Source organism: Hemitrygon akajei, chromosome 23, assembly GCF_048418815.1.
Source record: "Hemitrygon akajei chromosome 23, sHemAka1.3, whole genome shotgun sequence".
NCBI lineage: Eukaryota > Metazoa > Chordata > Chondrichthyes > Myliobatiformes > Dasyatidae > Hemitrygon > Hemitrygon akajei.
Genome location: NC_133146.1, coordinates 28,819,409 through 28,835,759, shown reverse-complemented (window position 1 = coordinate 28,835,759; position 16,351 = coordinate 28,819,409). Strand labels below are relative to the sequence as shown.

General features: G+C 42.0%; 1 protein-coding gene across 3 annotated transcripts in view; it reads left to right on the top strand.

Annotated features, from left to right (window-relative positions):
* tfam (transcription factor A, mitochondrial) overlaps nt 1–9,535 on the top strand; it is a 51,906-nt gene extending 42,371 nt beyond the window's left edge. For all 3 annotated transcript variants that reach the window (XM_073027275.1, XM_073027274.1, XM_073027276.1), the window contains one exon: nt 8,819–9,535. In XM_073027275.1, coding sequence (XP_072883376.1) covers nt 8,819–9,070 — 252 coding nt within the window. In that variant the 3' untranslated portion in view covers nt 9,071–9,535. The remainder of the gene's footprint in view (nt 1–8,818) is intronic.
* Nucleotides 9,536–16,351: the final 6,816 nt, after the last annotated feature.

Genomic DNA, 16,351 nt, shown 5'->3' with positions numbered 1-16,351 from the left:
TGATGTGTCCTCCAAATGCTTGGCTTGTATATTTCTTATCAGTCAGTTGATTGATCGCCATTGCAGAAACCCAATTGTGACATAGGAAGGGGAACTTATCAATGATTGTTTGCATAGAAAACTCTGCGTTGTCTGGAATTTTGCCTGCATTGGCTTATAAATGGGATCAGAATCTACAAGTTTGTTTATAGAATTGTTTGGGGGAAATCATGCTTCTGGGAATTCTCTTGCATGCTGTGTTTGCTTGTGCCACGACTTCCACTGATGCCCAGTTGAATGTGTGCCCCTCTTGATCTTCATGGGTAGAGACTAGTGAGAGTTAGTCATGCTGCTTTACAGCTAGTTGATGTTTGTGGATCCTTGTGGATAGTTTTCTCCTAGCTTGGCTGACATAACCTCTGTTGAAGTCCCCGCATTGGATTTTGTAGACCACATTGGTGTTGTCTAATAACTTGGTTTGGTCTGCAGAGTGCTCTCCTCAGTGTGGCTGTTGGTTTATAAGCAACCGAAATACTTGGCATAGTCAGGCTATCATTTCCAAGATGATTCAAATGTACAGAAGGGCAGCCCATTTGGTTGCTTCTTGATTGGTGCGCTGTCAAGAGGGGCCTAGAGTCAATATGAAGTCTTTCTACATGTGACATGTTGACTGACCCTGCAGTGTCAATGATCATGGCTGGTTGTAGGTAATTCAAGTTGTACCAACTTTTGTTTCACCCAGTGACTTTGCCTGCTTGTCCTAAGTTTTCAGCTTTGTATGAGATACCAGTGTCTTGGTCTACAAATCTCAGAGTTTGTCCTGTTTTAAGACTGAAATTTCCATGTTGTATTTGCACTTGTGATTCCTGTTCAAGGAAGTCTGTTCAGTCCCCAACTGCTGAGTAGCCCTGGGTCCTCAGCTGCACTCTCCTCAGCACTGTCTGTGGTATATGACACTGTATCAGGTAAGTGCTTTTCATTTTTATGTCCTTCTCCATGGAGTTCTGATGGTCTTCAGTTAGTGCTTTATGTATTCTGGAATGATGCACACTCACATATGTACCTCAATATCTCTCAAATATCACAACCCCATCCTGACCAATGAGAACTCCAGAACCTTCTGTACAGTCAGCTCGTTTGTAATACACAATTTTTTGTCTCATATTTCTCATCTGTAGGATGAAGCTGTGGTGCTCTTCAAATTCTCTCTGAACACTTTGCTTCAGTGAGAGCCTTCCTTCCTTGATGCATGCAGTGCTGAAATATGTTTCCCAACCCATTCATTCCTTTTAGTGCCCTCTGGAGCAGGTGGCCTGTCAACCAGTATAGAGGGAAGGTTAGGATTCTAGCCAAACACCAATTGATACAGTCTATAGCCATGTACATCGTGCATGGTATTCTTTGCCATAAGGGCTCAGTCCAGAGCTGTGTTCCAACCACAGCCATTGCTTTTCTTTACCTTCAGCATTATTTCAGTAAGTGTTTGATTGTGTCGCTCCAGAAGTCCATTACTCCAAGGACTGTATGCTGCTGTTCTCTTTGTTTCAATGTTGAAGTTCTGTGCCACAGCTCTGAATTCATCATTGTTAAATTCACTACTACTATCACTGAATACTTTCTGAGGTGGGCCATGCATACTTATCTAGGAATGGATGATTTTTAAAAAACTATTTCTGAGGGTCTCTTTGTGTTTACAATGCTACCAGCACTGAAACTTGTGAATGTGTGAACTTGTCAATGACGTGGAGATTCCACACTCTGCTCCAGTTCATGTAGGTCTATGGCTACTGTTTCATTTTAGACCAACCGCAAGCTTGGGTTTGCACTTTACAAACTTTTGGCATGTCTCACAGCTGTCAACTGTCTGCTTTATAATGGAAAAATAGTCTGTGTCTCTGTTTCCTGAATTCCTGAGCATTTTCTGAAGTCTATCAGTCGAAGTGTGTCCAAACTGCTTGTGAAGCTTGAGCAAAACTCTGCACTTCTCATCTGGGGTCTTGTGCTCTGTGATGGTTAGTACTTCATTCTCATATTGATCTCAGTAATGTCTTTATCTAGAATGTTCACACAGTAACGTCCAAAGCTGATGAGCTCAAGAGCCACTGGCAGTTGAAATATCATTGTTTGGTCATTATCCATATTTAGTACTGCCCTGCTTTCTTAGGGAAGTTTTACTCAAGAGTAATAGAATGACAACTGGTACTACCTCTGTTTCGATGTAACATTTTTGTCTGCCCTATTTTTGTGGGAATTTTCACTTGGTTGGTTGTACAACCTTTCCATCTCCAAATCTGAGTGCTTTGTTACTGTGTGTATCTCTGTTCACCAGTTTCTGCACTTTATTCTGGTTTATTTCACTTGTGTAGCTTTCATTCCATTTTTCTTCACACTGCGTGTATGCTGTACCAAGGGCACCAGACCCAAAATGTTCTATTATCAAAATCTTTGCATCAGTAAGTGATTCATTTGCAAACAATGTTGTATGACACTCTTCTACATTTTCACATTTGTTATTTTCTTCAGTTAGCATAACTTGTTCAGTTCTGTGTAGACAGTTTTTTGCCCAATAGTAAGTACTTTGACAAACAGCACATTTTGATCGCCTGCTGCCATCTTCTGTAGTGGATTTGTGGCAGCTAATGGTGCCCTCATCTGGTCACTCTGGGAACTATGCTTGCTAGTCGCTCATTTCTGCTCAGTGAAGTTTGCAGTTTCATGACTCAATTTAATTCCAACTATTGTTTTGATGGCCTTTTCTCCAAAAATTATCTTCAGTGCCTATTTCCCAGATGTAAATGTAATTCCTGTACATGTAGTTAATGCTAGCTGTCTTTCTTTTGTCCTGACATGCACTATCCAACAATTTGAAAGCTAATACTCCAGGAAGTTACATTTTGTAATTTGCACGTGTGACTGTACTTTTGTTCAAAATCAATAATATAATTAGCCATATTTATAGAACTGTCTCTGGAAATTGTCAAAGTCTGAATGTGCCTCATATGTCCAGTCCTTTTACCTCCTTCAGAAAAACTGAATCGAGTGTGTTTATTAGCATATGCATATTGTCCTCTTTGTTCAAGTCTTCCACCAAAATTCCCATCACTGTCTCTCACTGTTTCCAAAAGTGACAGTACAGCTACAAGATCCTGCTTCTTCTCAATATCCGTAACCGTAGTCCATATTCCAAATTCATTTTTCCAGCTTTTGTAAGGCTTGCTCTCATCGAATGCCGGCAAGATCCTATACTTGGTAACTATCCTCTGCTACCAACGTTGACGTTCAAACAACAAAGACAGGTTTTTCTTTCATTTTAACAACTTCATTTTCTCAGTTTGCATTAAGTACACTGGGCTGCCTTTTTCCTACCAATGATACCCCCCACCATCCCACCTTCATGCACATAATAGGGAAAGTAAACTAAATGTCTACGTAGCCCATATGAACGGAACTCAACACCTGCTGTTATTGCATATGAGGCAACATTTCACCTGCAGGTCTGTTCAGGTCATCTATTGTATCTGGTGCTCTCAGCGCATCCTCCTCTTCGGTGAGACCCGATGCATAAAGAAGAATTGCTTTGTCAGGCACCTTCACACTGTCTGCTGCAAAAGGCAGCATCTCTTGGTGGCTGCCTATTTCAATTTAACTTCCCATTCTCATATGACATCAGTCAATGACCACCTCTACTGCCACGATGAGTCCATACTTAGAATGGAGGAGTAGCACCACATATTCTGATGGTATAAACATTGATTTTCTTAATTTGTGGTCCAATTTCTTACTATCTCCTTTCTTTATCCATTCCCCGTTCTGGTTACCCTCTCATGTCTTCTCTTCTCCACTTGTCCATTCGCCTCCCTCTGGTTTCCTTCCTTCCCCTTCTTCCATGGTCCACTGTCCTCTTCTGTTAGACTCCTCCTTCAGCCTTTAACCCTTCCACTTGTCACCTAGCTTCTTGTTTCATCCTCCCTCACCCACCCATTTCTCCCTCACTTGATCTCTTCTATCACCTGACAGCTTCCCCTCCCTCTACCTTCTTGGCTTCTGCCCCCTCACTTTCCAAGGCTGATGAAGGGTCCAGTAGCAAACATAGGAGCAGCAGATTTGACTGTTTCAAACTCTCTTCTAAAAGACAGCAAATCGTTTCCTGCAAACTGTTCTAGATGGTCTTCAGAACCTGATGTAAAGAACAGCAAGCTAATGTTTAAATATGACTCTGAGACTTGTTAAGCCTAGTGAACAGTAGGATGTGTAGTTTATTTCCTCACTGTGTGTCTGGATGACACACTACTTTTTCAAGCCCCCAGCTCTTCCCACTACTCCAATCTTTTCTATTTCCTGGCAAAGAGTCTTGGCCTGAATTTTTGATTGTTCCTCTCCGTAGATGCCAGTCCTGGTGAGTTCCTCCAGCATTTTGTGTGTGTTTCTCTAATTCATCCTCTATTTTCCCCAGCCCTGACTCCCAGTGTGCAAGTAGATGTGCTGAGTGAGGTTACTCTGGATTACCACCAGTGCCACGTGCTAGTCAGAATAGAAATAGGAGGATATTTCAGATGAATACGTGGCTTGAAAAATGGTGCAAGGGGGAGGGATTCAAATCTGCACCTGGGCTGGACTGGAACCAATGTCCATTTGCTACTGCTGTAAAGGAGACTTTAAACTAATGTGGCAGGGGGATGGGAACAAGTGCAGAGAGATGGGTGTAAAATGAGGGTAGAAGCAAAAAGTAGTAAGGTGAAAAGTAAAAGTGGCAGGCAGGCAAATCCAGGGCAAAAAGCAAAAAGAGCCACTTTTCAACATAATTGTATAAGGGCTAAGAGTGTTGTAAAAACAGGCCTGAAGGCTTTGTGTGTCAATGCGAGGAGCATTCGTAACAAGGTGGATGAATTGAATGTGCAGATAGTTATTAATGAATATGATTTAGTTGGGATCGCAGAGACATGGCTCCAGGGTGACTAAAGATGGGAGCTCAAAATCCAGGGATATTCAATATTCAGGAGGGATAGACAGGAAAGAAAAGGAGGTGGGGTAGCATTGCTGGTTAGAGAGGAGATTAACGCAATAGAAAGGAAGGACATTAGCCTGGAGGATGTGGAATCAATATGGGTAGAGCTGCATGACACTAAGGGGCAGAAAACGCTGGTGGGAGTTGTGTACAGGCCACCTAACAGTAGTAGTGAGGTTGGAGATGGCATTAAACAGGAAATTAGAAATGCGTGTAATAAAGGAACAGTAGTTATAATGGGTGACTTCAATCTACATATAGATTAGGTGAACCAAATTGGTAAGGGTGCTGAGGAAGAGGATTTCTTGGAATGTATGCGGGATGGTTTCCTGAACCAACATGTCGAGGAACCAACTAGAGAGCAGGCCATTCTAGATTGGGTATTGAGCAATGAGGAAGGATTAGTTAGCAATCTTGTCGTGCGAGGCCCCTTTGTTAAGAGTGACCATAATATGGTGGAATTCTTCATTAAGATGGAGAGTGACATAGTTAATTCAGAAACAAAGGTTCTGAACTTAAAGAAGGGTAACTTTGAAGGTATGAGACGTGAATTAGCTAAAATAGACTGGCAAATGATACTTAAAGGGTTGACGGTGGATATGCAATGGCAAGCATTTAAAGATCACATGGATGAACTACAACAATTGTTCATCCCAGTTTGGCAAAAGAATAAACCAGGGAAGGTAGTGCACCCATGGCTGACAAGGGAAATTAGGGATAGTATCAAGTCCAAAGAAGAAACATATAAATTAGCAAAAAAAGCGGCACACCTGAGGACTGGGAGAAATTCAGAGACCAGCAGAGGAGGACAAAGGGCTTAATTAGGAAAGGGAAAAAAGATTATGAGAGAAAGCTAGCAGGGAACATAAAAACTGACTGTAAAAGCTTTTATAGATACGTGAAAAGAAAAAGATTGGTCAAGACAAATGTAGGTGCTTTACAGTCAGAAACGGGTGAATTGATCATAGGGAACAAAGACATGGCAGACCAATTGAATACCGTAGATTCCGGACTACAGAGCGCACCTGATTAAAAGCCGCTGGCTCTAATTTTAGAAATAAAATCAATTTTTTAATTGTAAAGGCCGCACCGGATTTTCGGCCGCAGGTGTCCCACGTTGTAATATGAGATATTTACACAGAAAGATATTACACGTGAGGATTTTTTTAACTTTTAATTAAATCCATATGGTAACAAAAACAAATACATATTGCAAATGCTTTTTTTCGAACCGTGCCCGTACGCGGCTACTTTTAAATATACGTTGCGTATACTTCTTTACTGAACAACATTCCAATATCTCCTAACGACTGGTAAAAAATATATATATTGCAGCCTACCAGGAAAAGTTATTGATCACCTTTAACTTAAAAGCAGCGTTCGCTCAGATCCAAAGCCGCTCGCGTAATGCGCTCCCTCCCTCCGTCCCGTTTCATCGCAAACCGGCATTTTCCCACAAGACACCGCGAAACCGGGTGTGACGTCATAGCATCCCGCGATGCAGTACAGAAAACAAATATAGTTAAAACTCTTCTAACTTTAACTAGAAAATGAATTACTAAGCGAAAATATTATAAACTAAGTAACTGCCATAAGGCAGCACAATGCTTCGAGTGTTTTCCATGTTGATGAGGGTGAGTACAAATGACTGATTTACAATAATTTAATTGTGAAAGTGCGCTTGATTTGTGAACTACTCATCAATTTTATTGGTCTACTGTTATGAGGCAAAATGTTTACGAGGCGGCATGAAAAAAACCATGTATTAGCCGCTCTGGATTATAGGCCGCAAAGTTCAAAGCTGTTCAAAATGTGGGAAAAAAGTAGCGGCTTAAAATCCGGAATCTACGGTAACTACTTTGGTTCTGTCTTCGCTAAGGAGGACATAAATAATCTTCCGGAAATAGTAAGGGACCGAGGGTCTAGTGAGATGGAGGAACTGAGGGAAATACATGTTAGTAGGGAAGTGGTGTTAGGTAAATTGAAGGGATTAAAGGCAGATAAATCCCCAGGGCCAGATGGTCTGCATCCCAGAGTGCTTAAGGAAGTAGCCCAAGAAATAGTGGATGCATTAGTGATAATTTTTCAAAACTCCTTAGATTCTGGATTAGTTCCTGAGGATTGGAGGGTGGCTAATGTAACCCCACTTTTTAAAAAAGGAGGGAGAGAGAAACCGGGGAATTATAGACCGGTTAGTCTGACATCGGTGGTGGGGAAAATGCTAGAGTCGGTTATCAAAGATGTGATAACAGCACATTTGGAAAGAGGTGAAATCATCGGACAAAGTCAGCATGGATTTGTGAAAGGAAAATCATGTCTGATGAATCTTATAGAATTTTTTGAAGATGTAACTAGTAGAGTGGATGGGGGAGAGCCAGTGGATGTGGTATATTTAGATTTTCAAAAGGCTTTTGATAAGGTCGCACACAGGAGATTAGTGTGCAAACTTAAAGCACACGGTATTGGGGGTATGGTATTGATGTGGATAGAGAATTGGTTGGCAGACAGGAAGCAAAGAGTGGGAGTAAATGGGGCCTTTTCAAAATGGCAGGCAATGACTAGTGGGGTACCGCAAGGCTCAGTGCTGGGACCCCAGTTGTTTACAATATATATTAATGATTTAGATGAGGGAATTAAATGCAGCATCTCCAAGTTTGCGAATGACACGAAGCTGGGCGGCGGTGTTAGCTGTGAGGAGGATGCTAAGAGGATGCAGGGTGACTTGGATAGGTTAGGTGAGTGGACAAATTCATGGCAGATGCAATTTAATGTGGATAAATGTGAGGTTATCCACTTTGGTGTAAGAACAGGAAACCAGATTATTATCTGAACGGTGGCCGATTAGGAAAAGGGGGGATGCAACGAGACCTGGGTGTCATTGTACACCAGTCATTGAAGGTGGGCATGCAGGTACAGCAGGCGGTGAAAAAGGAAAATGGTATGTTGGCATTCATAGCAAAAGGATTTGAGTACAGGAGCAGGGAGGTTCTACTGCAGTTGTACAAGGCCTTGGTGAGACCACACCTAGAATATTGTGTGCAGTTTTGGTCCCCTAATCTGAGGAAAGACATTCTTGCCATAGAGGGAGTACAGAGAAGGTTCACCAGATTGATTCCTGGGATGGCAGGACTTTCATATGAAGAAAGACTGGCTTATACTCACTGGAATTTAGAAGATTATGGGGGGATCTTATTGAAACGTATAAAATTCTAAAGGAATTGGACAGGCTAGATGCAGGAAGATTGTTTCCAATGTTGGGGAAGTTCAGAACGAGGGGTCACAGTTTAAGGATAAAGGGGAAGCCTTTTAGGACCGAGATGAGGGAAAACTTCTTCACACAGAGAGTGGTGAATCTGTGGAATTCTCTGCCACAGGGAACAGTTGAGGCCGGTTCATTGGCTATATTTAAGAGGAAATTAGATATGGCACTTGTGGCTAAAGGGATCAGGGGGTATGGAGAGAAAGCAAGTACAGGGTTCTGAGTTGGATGATCAGCCATGATCATACTGAATGGCAGTGCAGGCTTGAAGGGCCAAATGGCCTACTCCTGCACCTATTTTCTATGTTTCTATGTTGTGTGGAAGCCTCTTTGCTTCAGGGCTTGTACCTTCAATGCTCCCTTGTTTAAGAGAATTGAATGAAAGATCAATCAAAGAAAACAGGCTGTATCTTCCTGTGATCTTGATGTATATAACATCTTCAACAGAGAATTGGGCCATTTGACCCCACTTGTCCTAACCATGTTCATGTCCCATGAATCTTGCTTTTTTTTTGCATTTAGAAATACTATTTTTCTTCTGTGTAAATCTCTTTCATTTGTTGTTACTCTTCTAGATGTACAGTCAACTGGCCGAGGATGATAAAATCCGTTACAAGAATGAAATCAAGTCCTGGAATGAACATATGATTGAGACAGGACATGAAGATGTTATTCACACAACGAGGAAGAAGAAAAGAGCTGAAAAGTCACCACAGGTGACGGCAAAATCAAATCAAACTGCATTGCAAGCAACTTCCACAAAAGCTAAAGCCTCAGCTTCAGAAACAGAGGCGGCAGTTAGGCGCAAGAAAAATTTTGAAGAATAAATTTACTTTTAAGTGAGCTATTTTTTATTGACTACACTGCTAACTGTTGAAAACTGACTGCTGTTCCAGCCATTCAAGAATGGAATATAATCCTGAATGATTTTGTCAGGTCTTTGAACTTCTCTGCAGAGAAACAATTTGTGATACTCGGGCTTGTGTTCCAGTTACTTCATGGAAATTTAGTATATATGGTCTGAGTTGGGTAAATATGAGGAGCCTCTTGGCTTCAGTTGAAGGAATGTTACTTAACAATTGTAAATATACAAGTGTCATCTGAAATCATGTTAAAATCATTCTTGTGATCTACATATTCTGGAGTTAGAGAGCTCGCTTATGGACAGGATCTGTCACGCAACTTTTTTTTTACAAATTTTGTTTTATAAACTGAACTAATGATTGCAACAAATTATCTGCTGAAGAATTTTCAATTATGTTATGTAAATAAATATTCAAATTTGCATAAAATATTTGTAAAATGTTCTCTGCAATTAATGTTGTAAAACATTCCATGGTATTTAATCTGGGAGAGAAATATATGGGGCTAAGTTAGCAAAACTACAAGTCAGAAAGCTTGCCTGCAGGGTAGAGTTTTGGGTAAGACTGAAAGCACTGGGTCTTCAGGCCTGCCCCTCCACCCCACCCCAGAGCATCCTCTTGGCAAGCATGTAGTCATTAGAAAATGAAGTTGAAGATCTCAGCAAGTGTAAGGAATTTGTATGTTCTCCCCATACCTGTGTGTGTTTCCTCTGGGTGCTTTGGTTTCCTCCCACAGTTCAAAGATGTACTGATTAGTTGGTCATTGTAAATTGTCCTGTGATCAGGCTAGTGTTAATGTAGGTGGGTTGGTGAGCACTATAACTCAATGGGCTGGAAGGACGTGTTCCACACTGTATCTCTAAATAAATAAAACCTTGGCCTCTGTACCTCCCACTGCAACTGGATAGTTGACTTCCTCATTGGTAGACCTCAATCAGTCAGGGCTGGTAACAATATCTAATCGTTAATATAGATCCACCTCCAGGCAAGTTGTACTCCATGCACACATGACTGTATTGCCAAGTACAGCTCCAATGTCAACTTCAAATTAAATGATGTCACCACTGTTGGATGAATCTCAGATAGCAATGAGTCAGCTTACTAGAGTGAGATAGAACACTTGGTTGAGTGATGTCTGTTCTCACCTCCAGAGGCAGTTTGTTTTGTATGAACACTCCTTCCTGTACGTAAGATTTTTATACCATTCCCTGCACGGGTTAATTTGGATTTTGATTTGAAGCACAGGATGGAAAGATAGCTATTTCCATGCTCTTTATTTGTTCTTGCATCAGCAATATCTGTGAGACCTGAGTTTTTGTTAATATTGGTCAACATCTTGTAGATACATTTTGGAAAGAAGTATGATGTTTATTGTTTATCATTATTAAGATATTGCACCATGAGTTTATCTTTTTTTTTTACACAGCATAGTTGTGGAGTATTGTGTATGTGTATTCCCTTGGTTAACACAGATCGTGAGATTCATGCGCACGTTTATTCTGTATTGAATGTATTATGTATTTTACTTAACTTTCTGCAGTTTCACAAGTAAGAATTCTCATTTAACAACCCGAGAGAAAGCTTCCATCTCTGGAGATTTTTGTAAGAGTGTTTAACTTGCTGTGTAGCTTTGCACATATGCACTGTGTGGAAGTAGAATGCAACAACAAGCCCTCGTTTGACATCAGCAAAAATTGGAGCTCATTGTTCACTTCAGGAGGGGAAGGAGGATGAGCATTCACTGTCTATGTTGAGGGATTGGTGGTGGAGAGAATAATCAGCTTTAAATTCCTGGGCATTAACATATCAGATGCCCCATCCTGGGCCCTGCACACAGATGCAATCTTAGGGAAAATGTGCCAGTGTCTTCACTTAGACTATTTGGTAACAAACTGAACACCTTAATCTCCTAAGAAACTTTATACATATATACAGTTGAAAGTATCCAAGCTGTTTGCTTCATAGTCTGGCATGATAATTCAAATGTGCAGGAGCATAAGAAGCTACAGAAAGTAGTGGACTTTTCTCAATACATTATGGGCATTTCCTTCCCCCCCCCCCCCCCCCCCATCAGTGGAAACTACAGAAGGTGCTGTTTCAGGAAGGCCCACCATCTGAGCATTCCATCTTCTTGCAGCTACCATTGGGTAGGAAGTAAAGAAGCCTATAGTCCCACATCACCAGATTAAAGAACAGTTACTTTCCTTCAATAACTTCTTGAACCAACCAGCAAAACCCTTATCAGTTTATCAAGATGATTGCTCTGATCACTTTGCTCTAAAATGGACTTCATGTAATTTATTGTAAAAATTGTGTGCATTTTATGTTTAACGTTTATCTTTTGAATGCTGCTTATATGATGCCATATGCCTGTGATGCTGCTGCAAGTTAGTTTTTCATTGCAGCTGTGCATATGCACAAGTACATACAGTACTGTATATGACTAAGCTGAACTCAATATGATCAAGTGGATTAGAAAGGGAATTATGGAAAGCAGAAAAATGTTTTCAGATGGCTTCAAGGTTGGTAGAGCCACAGTTTGTGGGATGGGCTACAATATTGGTGGTACCGAAGAAGGTAGAGATAAAAGCAATGCAAGGTAGGACAGCCCATGACAAAATATAGACAGTTACTTTTAAGAATTGTTTTGAATCTCATTCTATTGTAGGATGTGAGTAGCAGAATTGTGGATCAGTTGGAAGTGTGAAAGGGTGCTCAGGTAATAAATGGTAACCTCAGAATAATCAAATGATGTCAGTGAGGAGAAACAGTAATGTGATTGATGGTGTTGGGATTTGATCCTCAGTTTTGAGTCATCAGGAAACAAAGGTTGCTTAATCTAGGCTAAAGAATAAGCTAGAATTGCAAGCAAAAATAGAACATTTTTTTTCTACCAAACAAAGCAACTTTGATTCTGTGTAAATAACTGTGTTTGCCCACAGTTTGATGGCAGTTAGCCTGTCTGAAAGGTGTTTGTATAATCATGAGTGGAGGTACTGGATTATAAGGATTTGGTGGCATCACCAAAGGTTTGGAGATTGAACCAATGTCACTCTACATAAAAGGCTGGTTTCTAATGGGAAAGATGTGTATGAAGGAAAGCAAGCAGGCAGGCTGGGTTGGATCAATATTTCATAACCCTTGCATAAATTAGAGGAGAAACATGCTGGTGTAATAGATCTATTGGGACCAGAAAGAAGACATCCAAGTATGATTGTCTCTGAACATGACAGGGGAGAGTGATGGAATAATTAGTTGTGGTGAGGGGTACAGAGCAAAAAGCTGGGATAGGAGTAGGCAGATTATATTAAACAGATGTCTGTTGATTTTTGATTAAGGCAGAAGATGGTCAGAGTAGGAACTAGCTTGTAGAAGTTTAGGTGTAGAAGTAAATACAGCACTCAGCAGCAGATGTTATAAAACCTAGAATTAGGAATGGGCAATAGGTAATGATGAAACTGGATTTTGGGTTTCAGCTAGTCCACTCCACCCAACCTTTAGAATGGTATATGTTCTTGTGGGATGTGGGAAAGCAGGAAAACCTCAAGTGTCTTTGACTACAATTGCAAGAAATGCATCCAGTTGCAGCTCCTAACAAACCATGTTAAGGAGTTGCAGCTGGAACTGCATGGTTTGGATAATTTGTGAGGCTGACGGGTGATAGGACATGTGGAGAGGTATTTACACCCAATATGCTGGACACAGGAAAGTAGGTGACAGAAAGGGGTTAATGAGCCAATGCAGAGTACTGTGGCCATTTCCCTTAACATCAGGTATATCACCTTGGATACTGTCAGGGGCAGGAACTCTGGCACTGAGTCTGCCTCTGTGACTTGGAAGGGAAGGGGGGATGAAGAAGAGTCACACTGGTGATAGGCGATTGGACAGCAGATTCTGTGGATGAAAACAAGATTTTCAGGTGCCAGGATCTGGGATATCTCAGATCAAATCCTCAGCATTCTCAAGGGAGGGTGAACCGCCAGAAGTCGTGATTCATGTAGGTACCAACGACATGGGTAAGACGAATGATGAGGATCTGCATAGGGAGTTAGATGCTAAATTAAAGGACAGGATCTCCAGGGTTGTGATCTCAGGATTGCTACCAGTACCAAATGCTAGTAAGGCCAGAACTAGGAAGATTATATGGTTTAACAAGTGGTTAAGGAGTTGGTGTAGGAGGGAGGGCATTCGATTTTTGGATCATTGAGCTCTTTTACAGGGAAGGTGGGACCTGTACAGAAGGGACAGCTTGTATCTGAACTGGAAGGGGACTAATATCCTGGCAGGAAGGTTAGTTAATGCTGCACAGCGGGGTTTAAACTGGCGTCGTAAGGGGATAGGAACCACTATTCCCTCTCTGTCATTTCTGTTGCCGTCTGTGTCTTCAACCATGTGTACCTTTTCTAGCTTACCCTCCTTCCCCTCCTCTCACCACCTTATTCTGGCATTTTCATAGCATCATTTCCATAGATGCTACTTGATCTGCTGAATTACTCCAGAATTTTGTGTGTGTTTCCCTGGTTTTTCCAGCATCTGCAGAATCTCTTGTGTTTATGATTTGCTGCTCCACTGCACAGTCTCTTCAAGGAATTCCTACCGTGAAGAAGTTTAAATCTTCCTTTCGAGTGTTCAGTGAGACCCACTCTGTGATCTCTGCTACCTTCTGCCCATTTGTCAATGTGCACCTTCTAGCTTGTCCTTCTTACCCTACCCCCTCCCCCCCACCTACTTCCTCTGGCACCTTTGTCCCTCTTTTCCAGTCCTGATGAAGGATCTTGGTCCAAAAAGTCAACTATTGATTTTCATTGATGTTGCCTGACCTGCTGAGTTCCTCCAGCATTTTGTGTGTGTGGTGCTCATGGGGAGTAGTGTTATCTTTGCCTGTTCCAGCTTCAGTCTAAAGTAGCTCCCATGTATGCAATGAAATTTGTAGTGCTAGGAAGATATGAGCTTACATACTATGGCAGTAGCGGTTAGTGTGATGTTATTACAGCTCGGGGTGTCTGAGTTTGGAATTCAATTCTAAAGTCATCTGTAGGGAGTCTGTGGAATGCTTGGGTCATCTCCTGGTGCTCCAGTTTCCTTCCACAGTCCAAAGACATACTGGTTAGTAGGTTAATTGGCCATTGTAAATTGTCCCATGATTAGGTTGGGGATAAAAGGGAGGGGGTGATGGTTGCTGGTTGGTGCAGCTTGAAGGGCCTGGCACTCTTATTTATGCTGGGTCTCTAAATAAATATACAAATCAATAATGACAAAATGTATTTTAATAGGTCTCTTCATCTTCAGTGGTCAACATAATAGCAGAACGTGAACTGCTGTATAATCATGACCACCATTATGTTGACCACTGGAGGACAGGAATATTTTTAATTGGGGAAGGGCAAATTATGAGGCTATAAGGCTAGAACTTGCGGGTGTGAATTGGGATGATGTTTTTGCAGGGAAATGTACTATGGACATGTGGTCGATGTTTAAGGATCTCTTGCAGGATGTTAGGGATAAACTTGTCCCGCTGAGGAAGATAAAGAATGGTAGGGTGGAGGAACCATGGGTGACAAATGAGGTGGAAAATCTAGTCAAGTGGAAGAAGGCAGCATACATGAGGTTTAGGAAGCAAGGATCAGATGGTTCTATTGAGGAATATAGGGTAGCAAGAAAGGGGCTGAGAAGAGCAAGAAGGGGGCATGAGAAGGCCCTGGTGAATAGGGTAAAGGAAAACCCCAAGGCATTCTTCAGTTATGTGAAGAACAAAAGGATGACAGAAGTGAAGGTAGGACCGATTAGAGATAAAAGTGGGAAGATGTGCCTGGAGGCTGTGGAAGTGAGCGAGGTCCTCAATTAATACTTCTCTTCGGTATTCACCAATGAGAGGGAACTTGATGACGGTGAGGTCGATGTTCTGGAGCATGTTGATATTAAGGGAGAGGAAGTGTTGGAGTTGTTAAAATACATTAGAACGGATTAAGTCCCCAGGGCTTGACAGAATATTCCCCAGGCTGCTCCACGAGGCAAGGGAAGAGATTGCTGAGCCTCTGGCTAGGATCTTTATGTCCTCGTCCATGGGAATAGTACCAGAGGATTGGAGGGAGGCAAATGTTGTCCCCTTGTTCAAAAAAGGTAGTAGCGGTAGTCTGGGTAATTATAGACCAGTGAGCCTTACATCTGTGGTGGGAAAGCTGTTGGAAAAGATTCTTAGAGATAGGAACTATGGGCATTTAGAGAATCATGGTCTGATGAGGGACAGTCAGTGTGGCTTTGTGAAGGGCAGCTCGTGCCTAACAAGCCTGATAGAGTTCTTTGAGGAGGTGACCAGGCATATAGATGAGGGTAGTGCAGTGGATGTGATCTACATGGAGTTTAGTAAGGCATTTGACAAGGTTCCACAAGGTAGGCTTATTCAGAAAGTCAGAAAGCATGGGATCCAGGGAAGTTTGGCCAGGTGGATTCAGAATTGGCTTGCCTGCAGGAGGCAGAGGGTTGTGGTGGAGGGAGTACATTCAGATTGGAGGGTTGTGACTAGTGGTGTCTCACAAGGATCTGTTCTGGGCCCTCTACTTTTCATGATTTTTATTAACGACCTGGATGTGGGGGTAGAAGGGTGGGTTGGTAAGTTTGCAGACAACACAAAGGTTGGTGGTGGTGTAGATAGTGTAGAGGATTGTCAAAGATTGCAGAGAAACATTGATAAGATGCAGAATTGGCAGACAGAGTTCAACCCGGAGAAGTGTGAGATGGTACACTTCGGAAGGACAAACTCCAAGGCCGAGTACAAAGTAAATGGCAGGATACTTGGTAGTGTGGAGGAGCAGAGAGATCTGGGGGTACATGTCCACAGATCCCTGAAAGTTGCCTCGCAGGTAGATAGGGTGGTTAAGAAAGCTTATGGGGTGTTAGCTTTCATAAATCGAGGGATAGAGTTTAAGAGACGCGATGTAATGATGCAGCTCTATAAAACACTGGTTAGGCCACACTTGGAGTACTGTATCCAGTTCTGGTTGCCTCACTATAGGAAAGATGTGGAAGCATTGGAAAGGGTACAGAGGAGATTTACCAGGATGCTGCCTGGTTTAGAGAGTATGGATTATGATCAGAGATTAAGGGAGCTTGGGCTTTACTCTTTGGAGAGAAGGAGGATGAGAGGAGACATGATAGAGGTGTACAAGATGTTAAGAGGAATAGACAGAGTGGACAGCCAGCGCCTCTTCCCCAGGGCACTGCTGCTCAATGCAAGAGGACATGGCT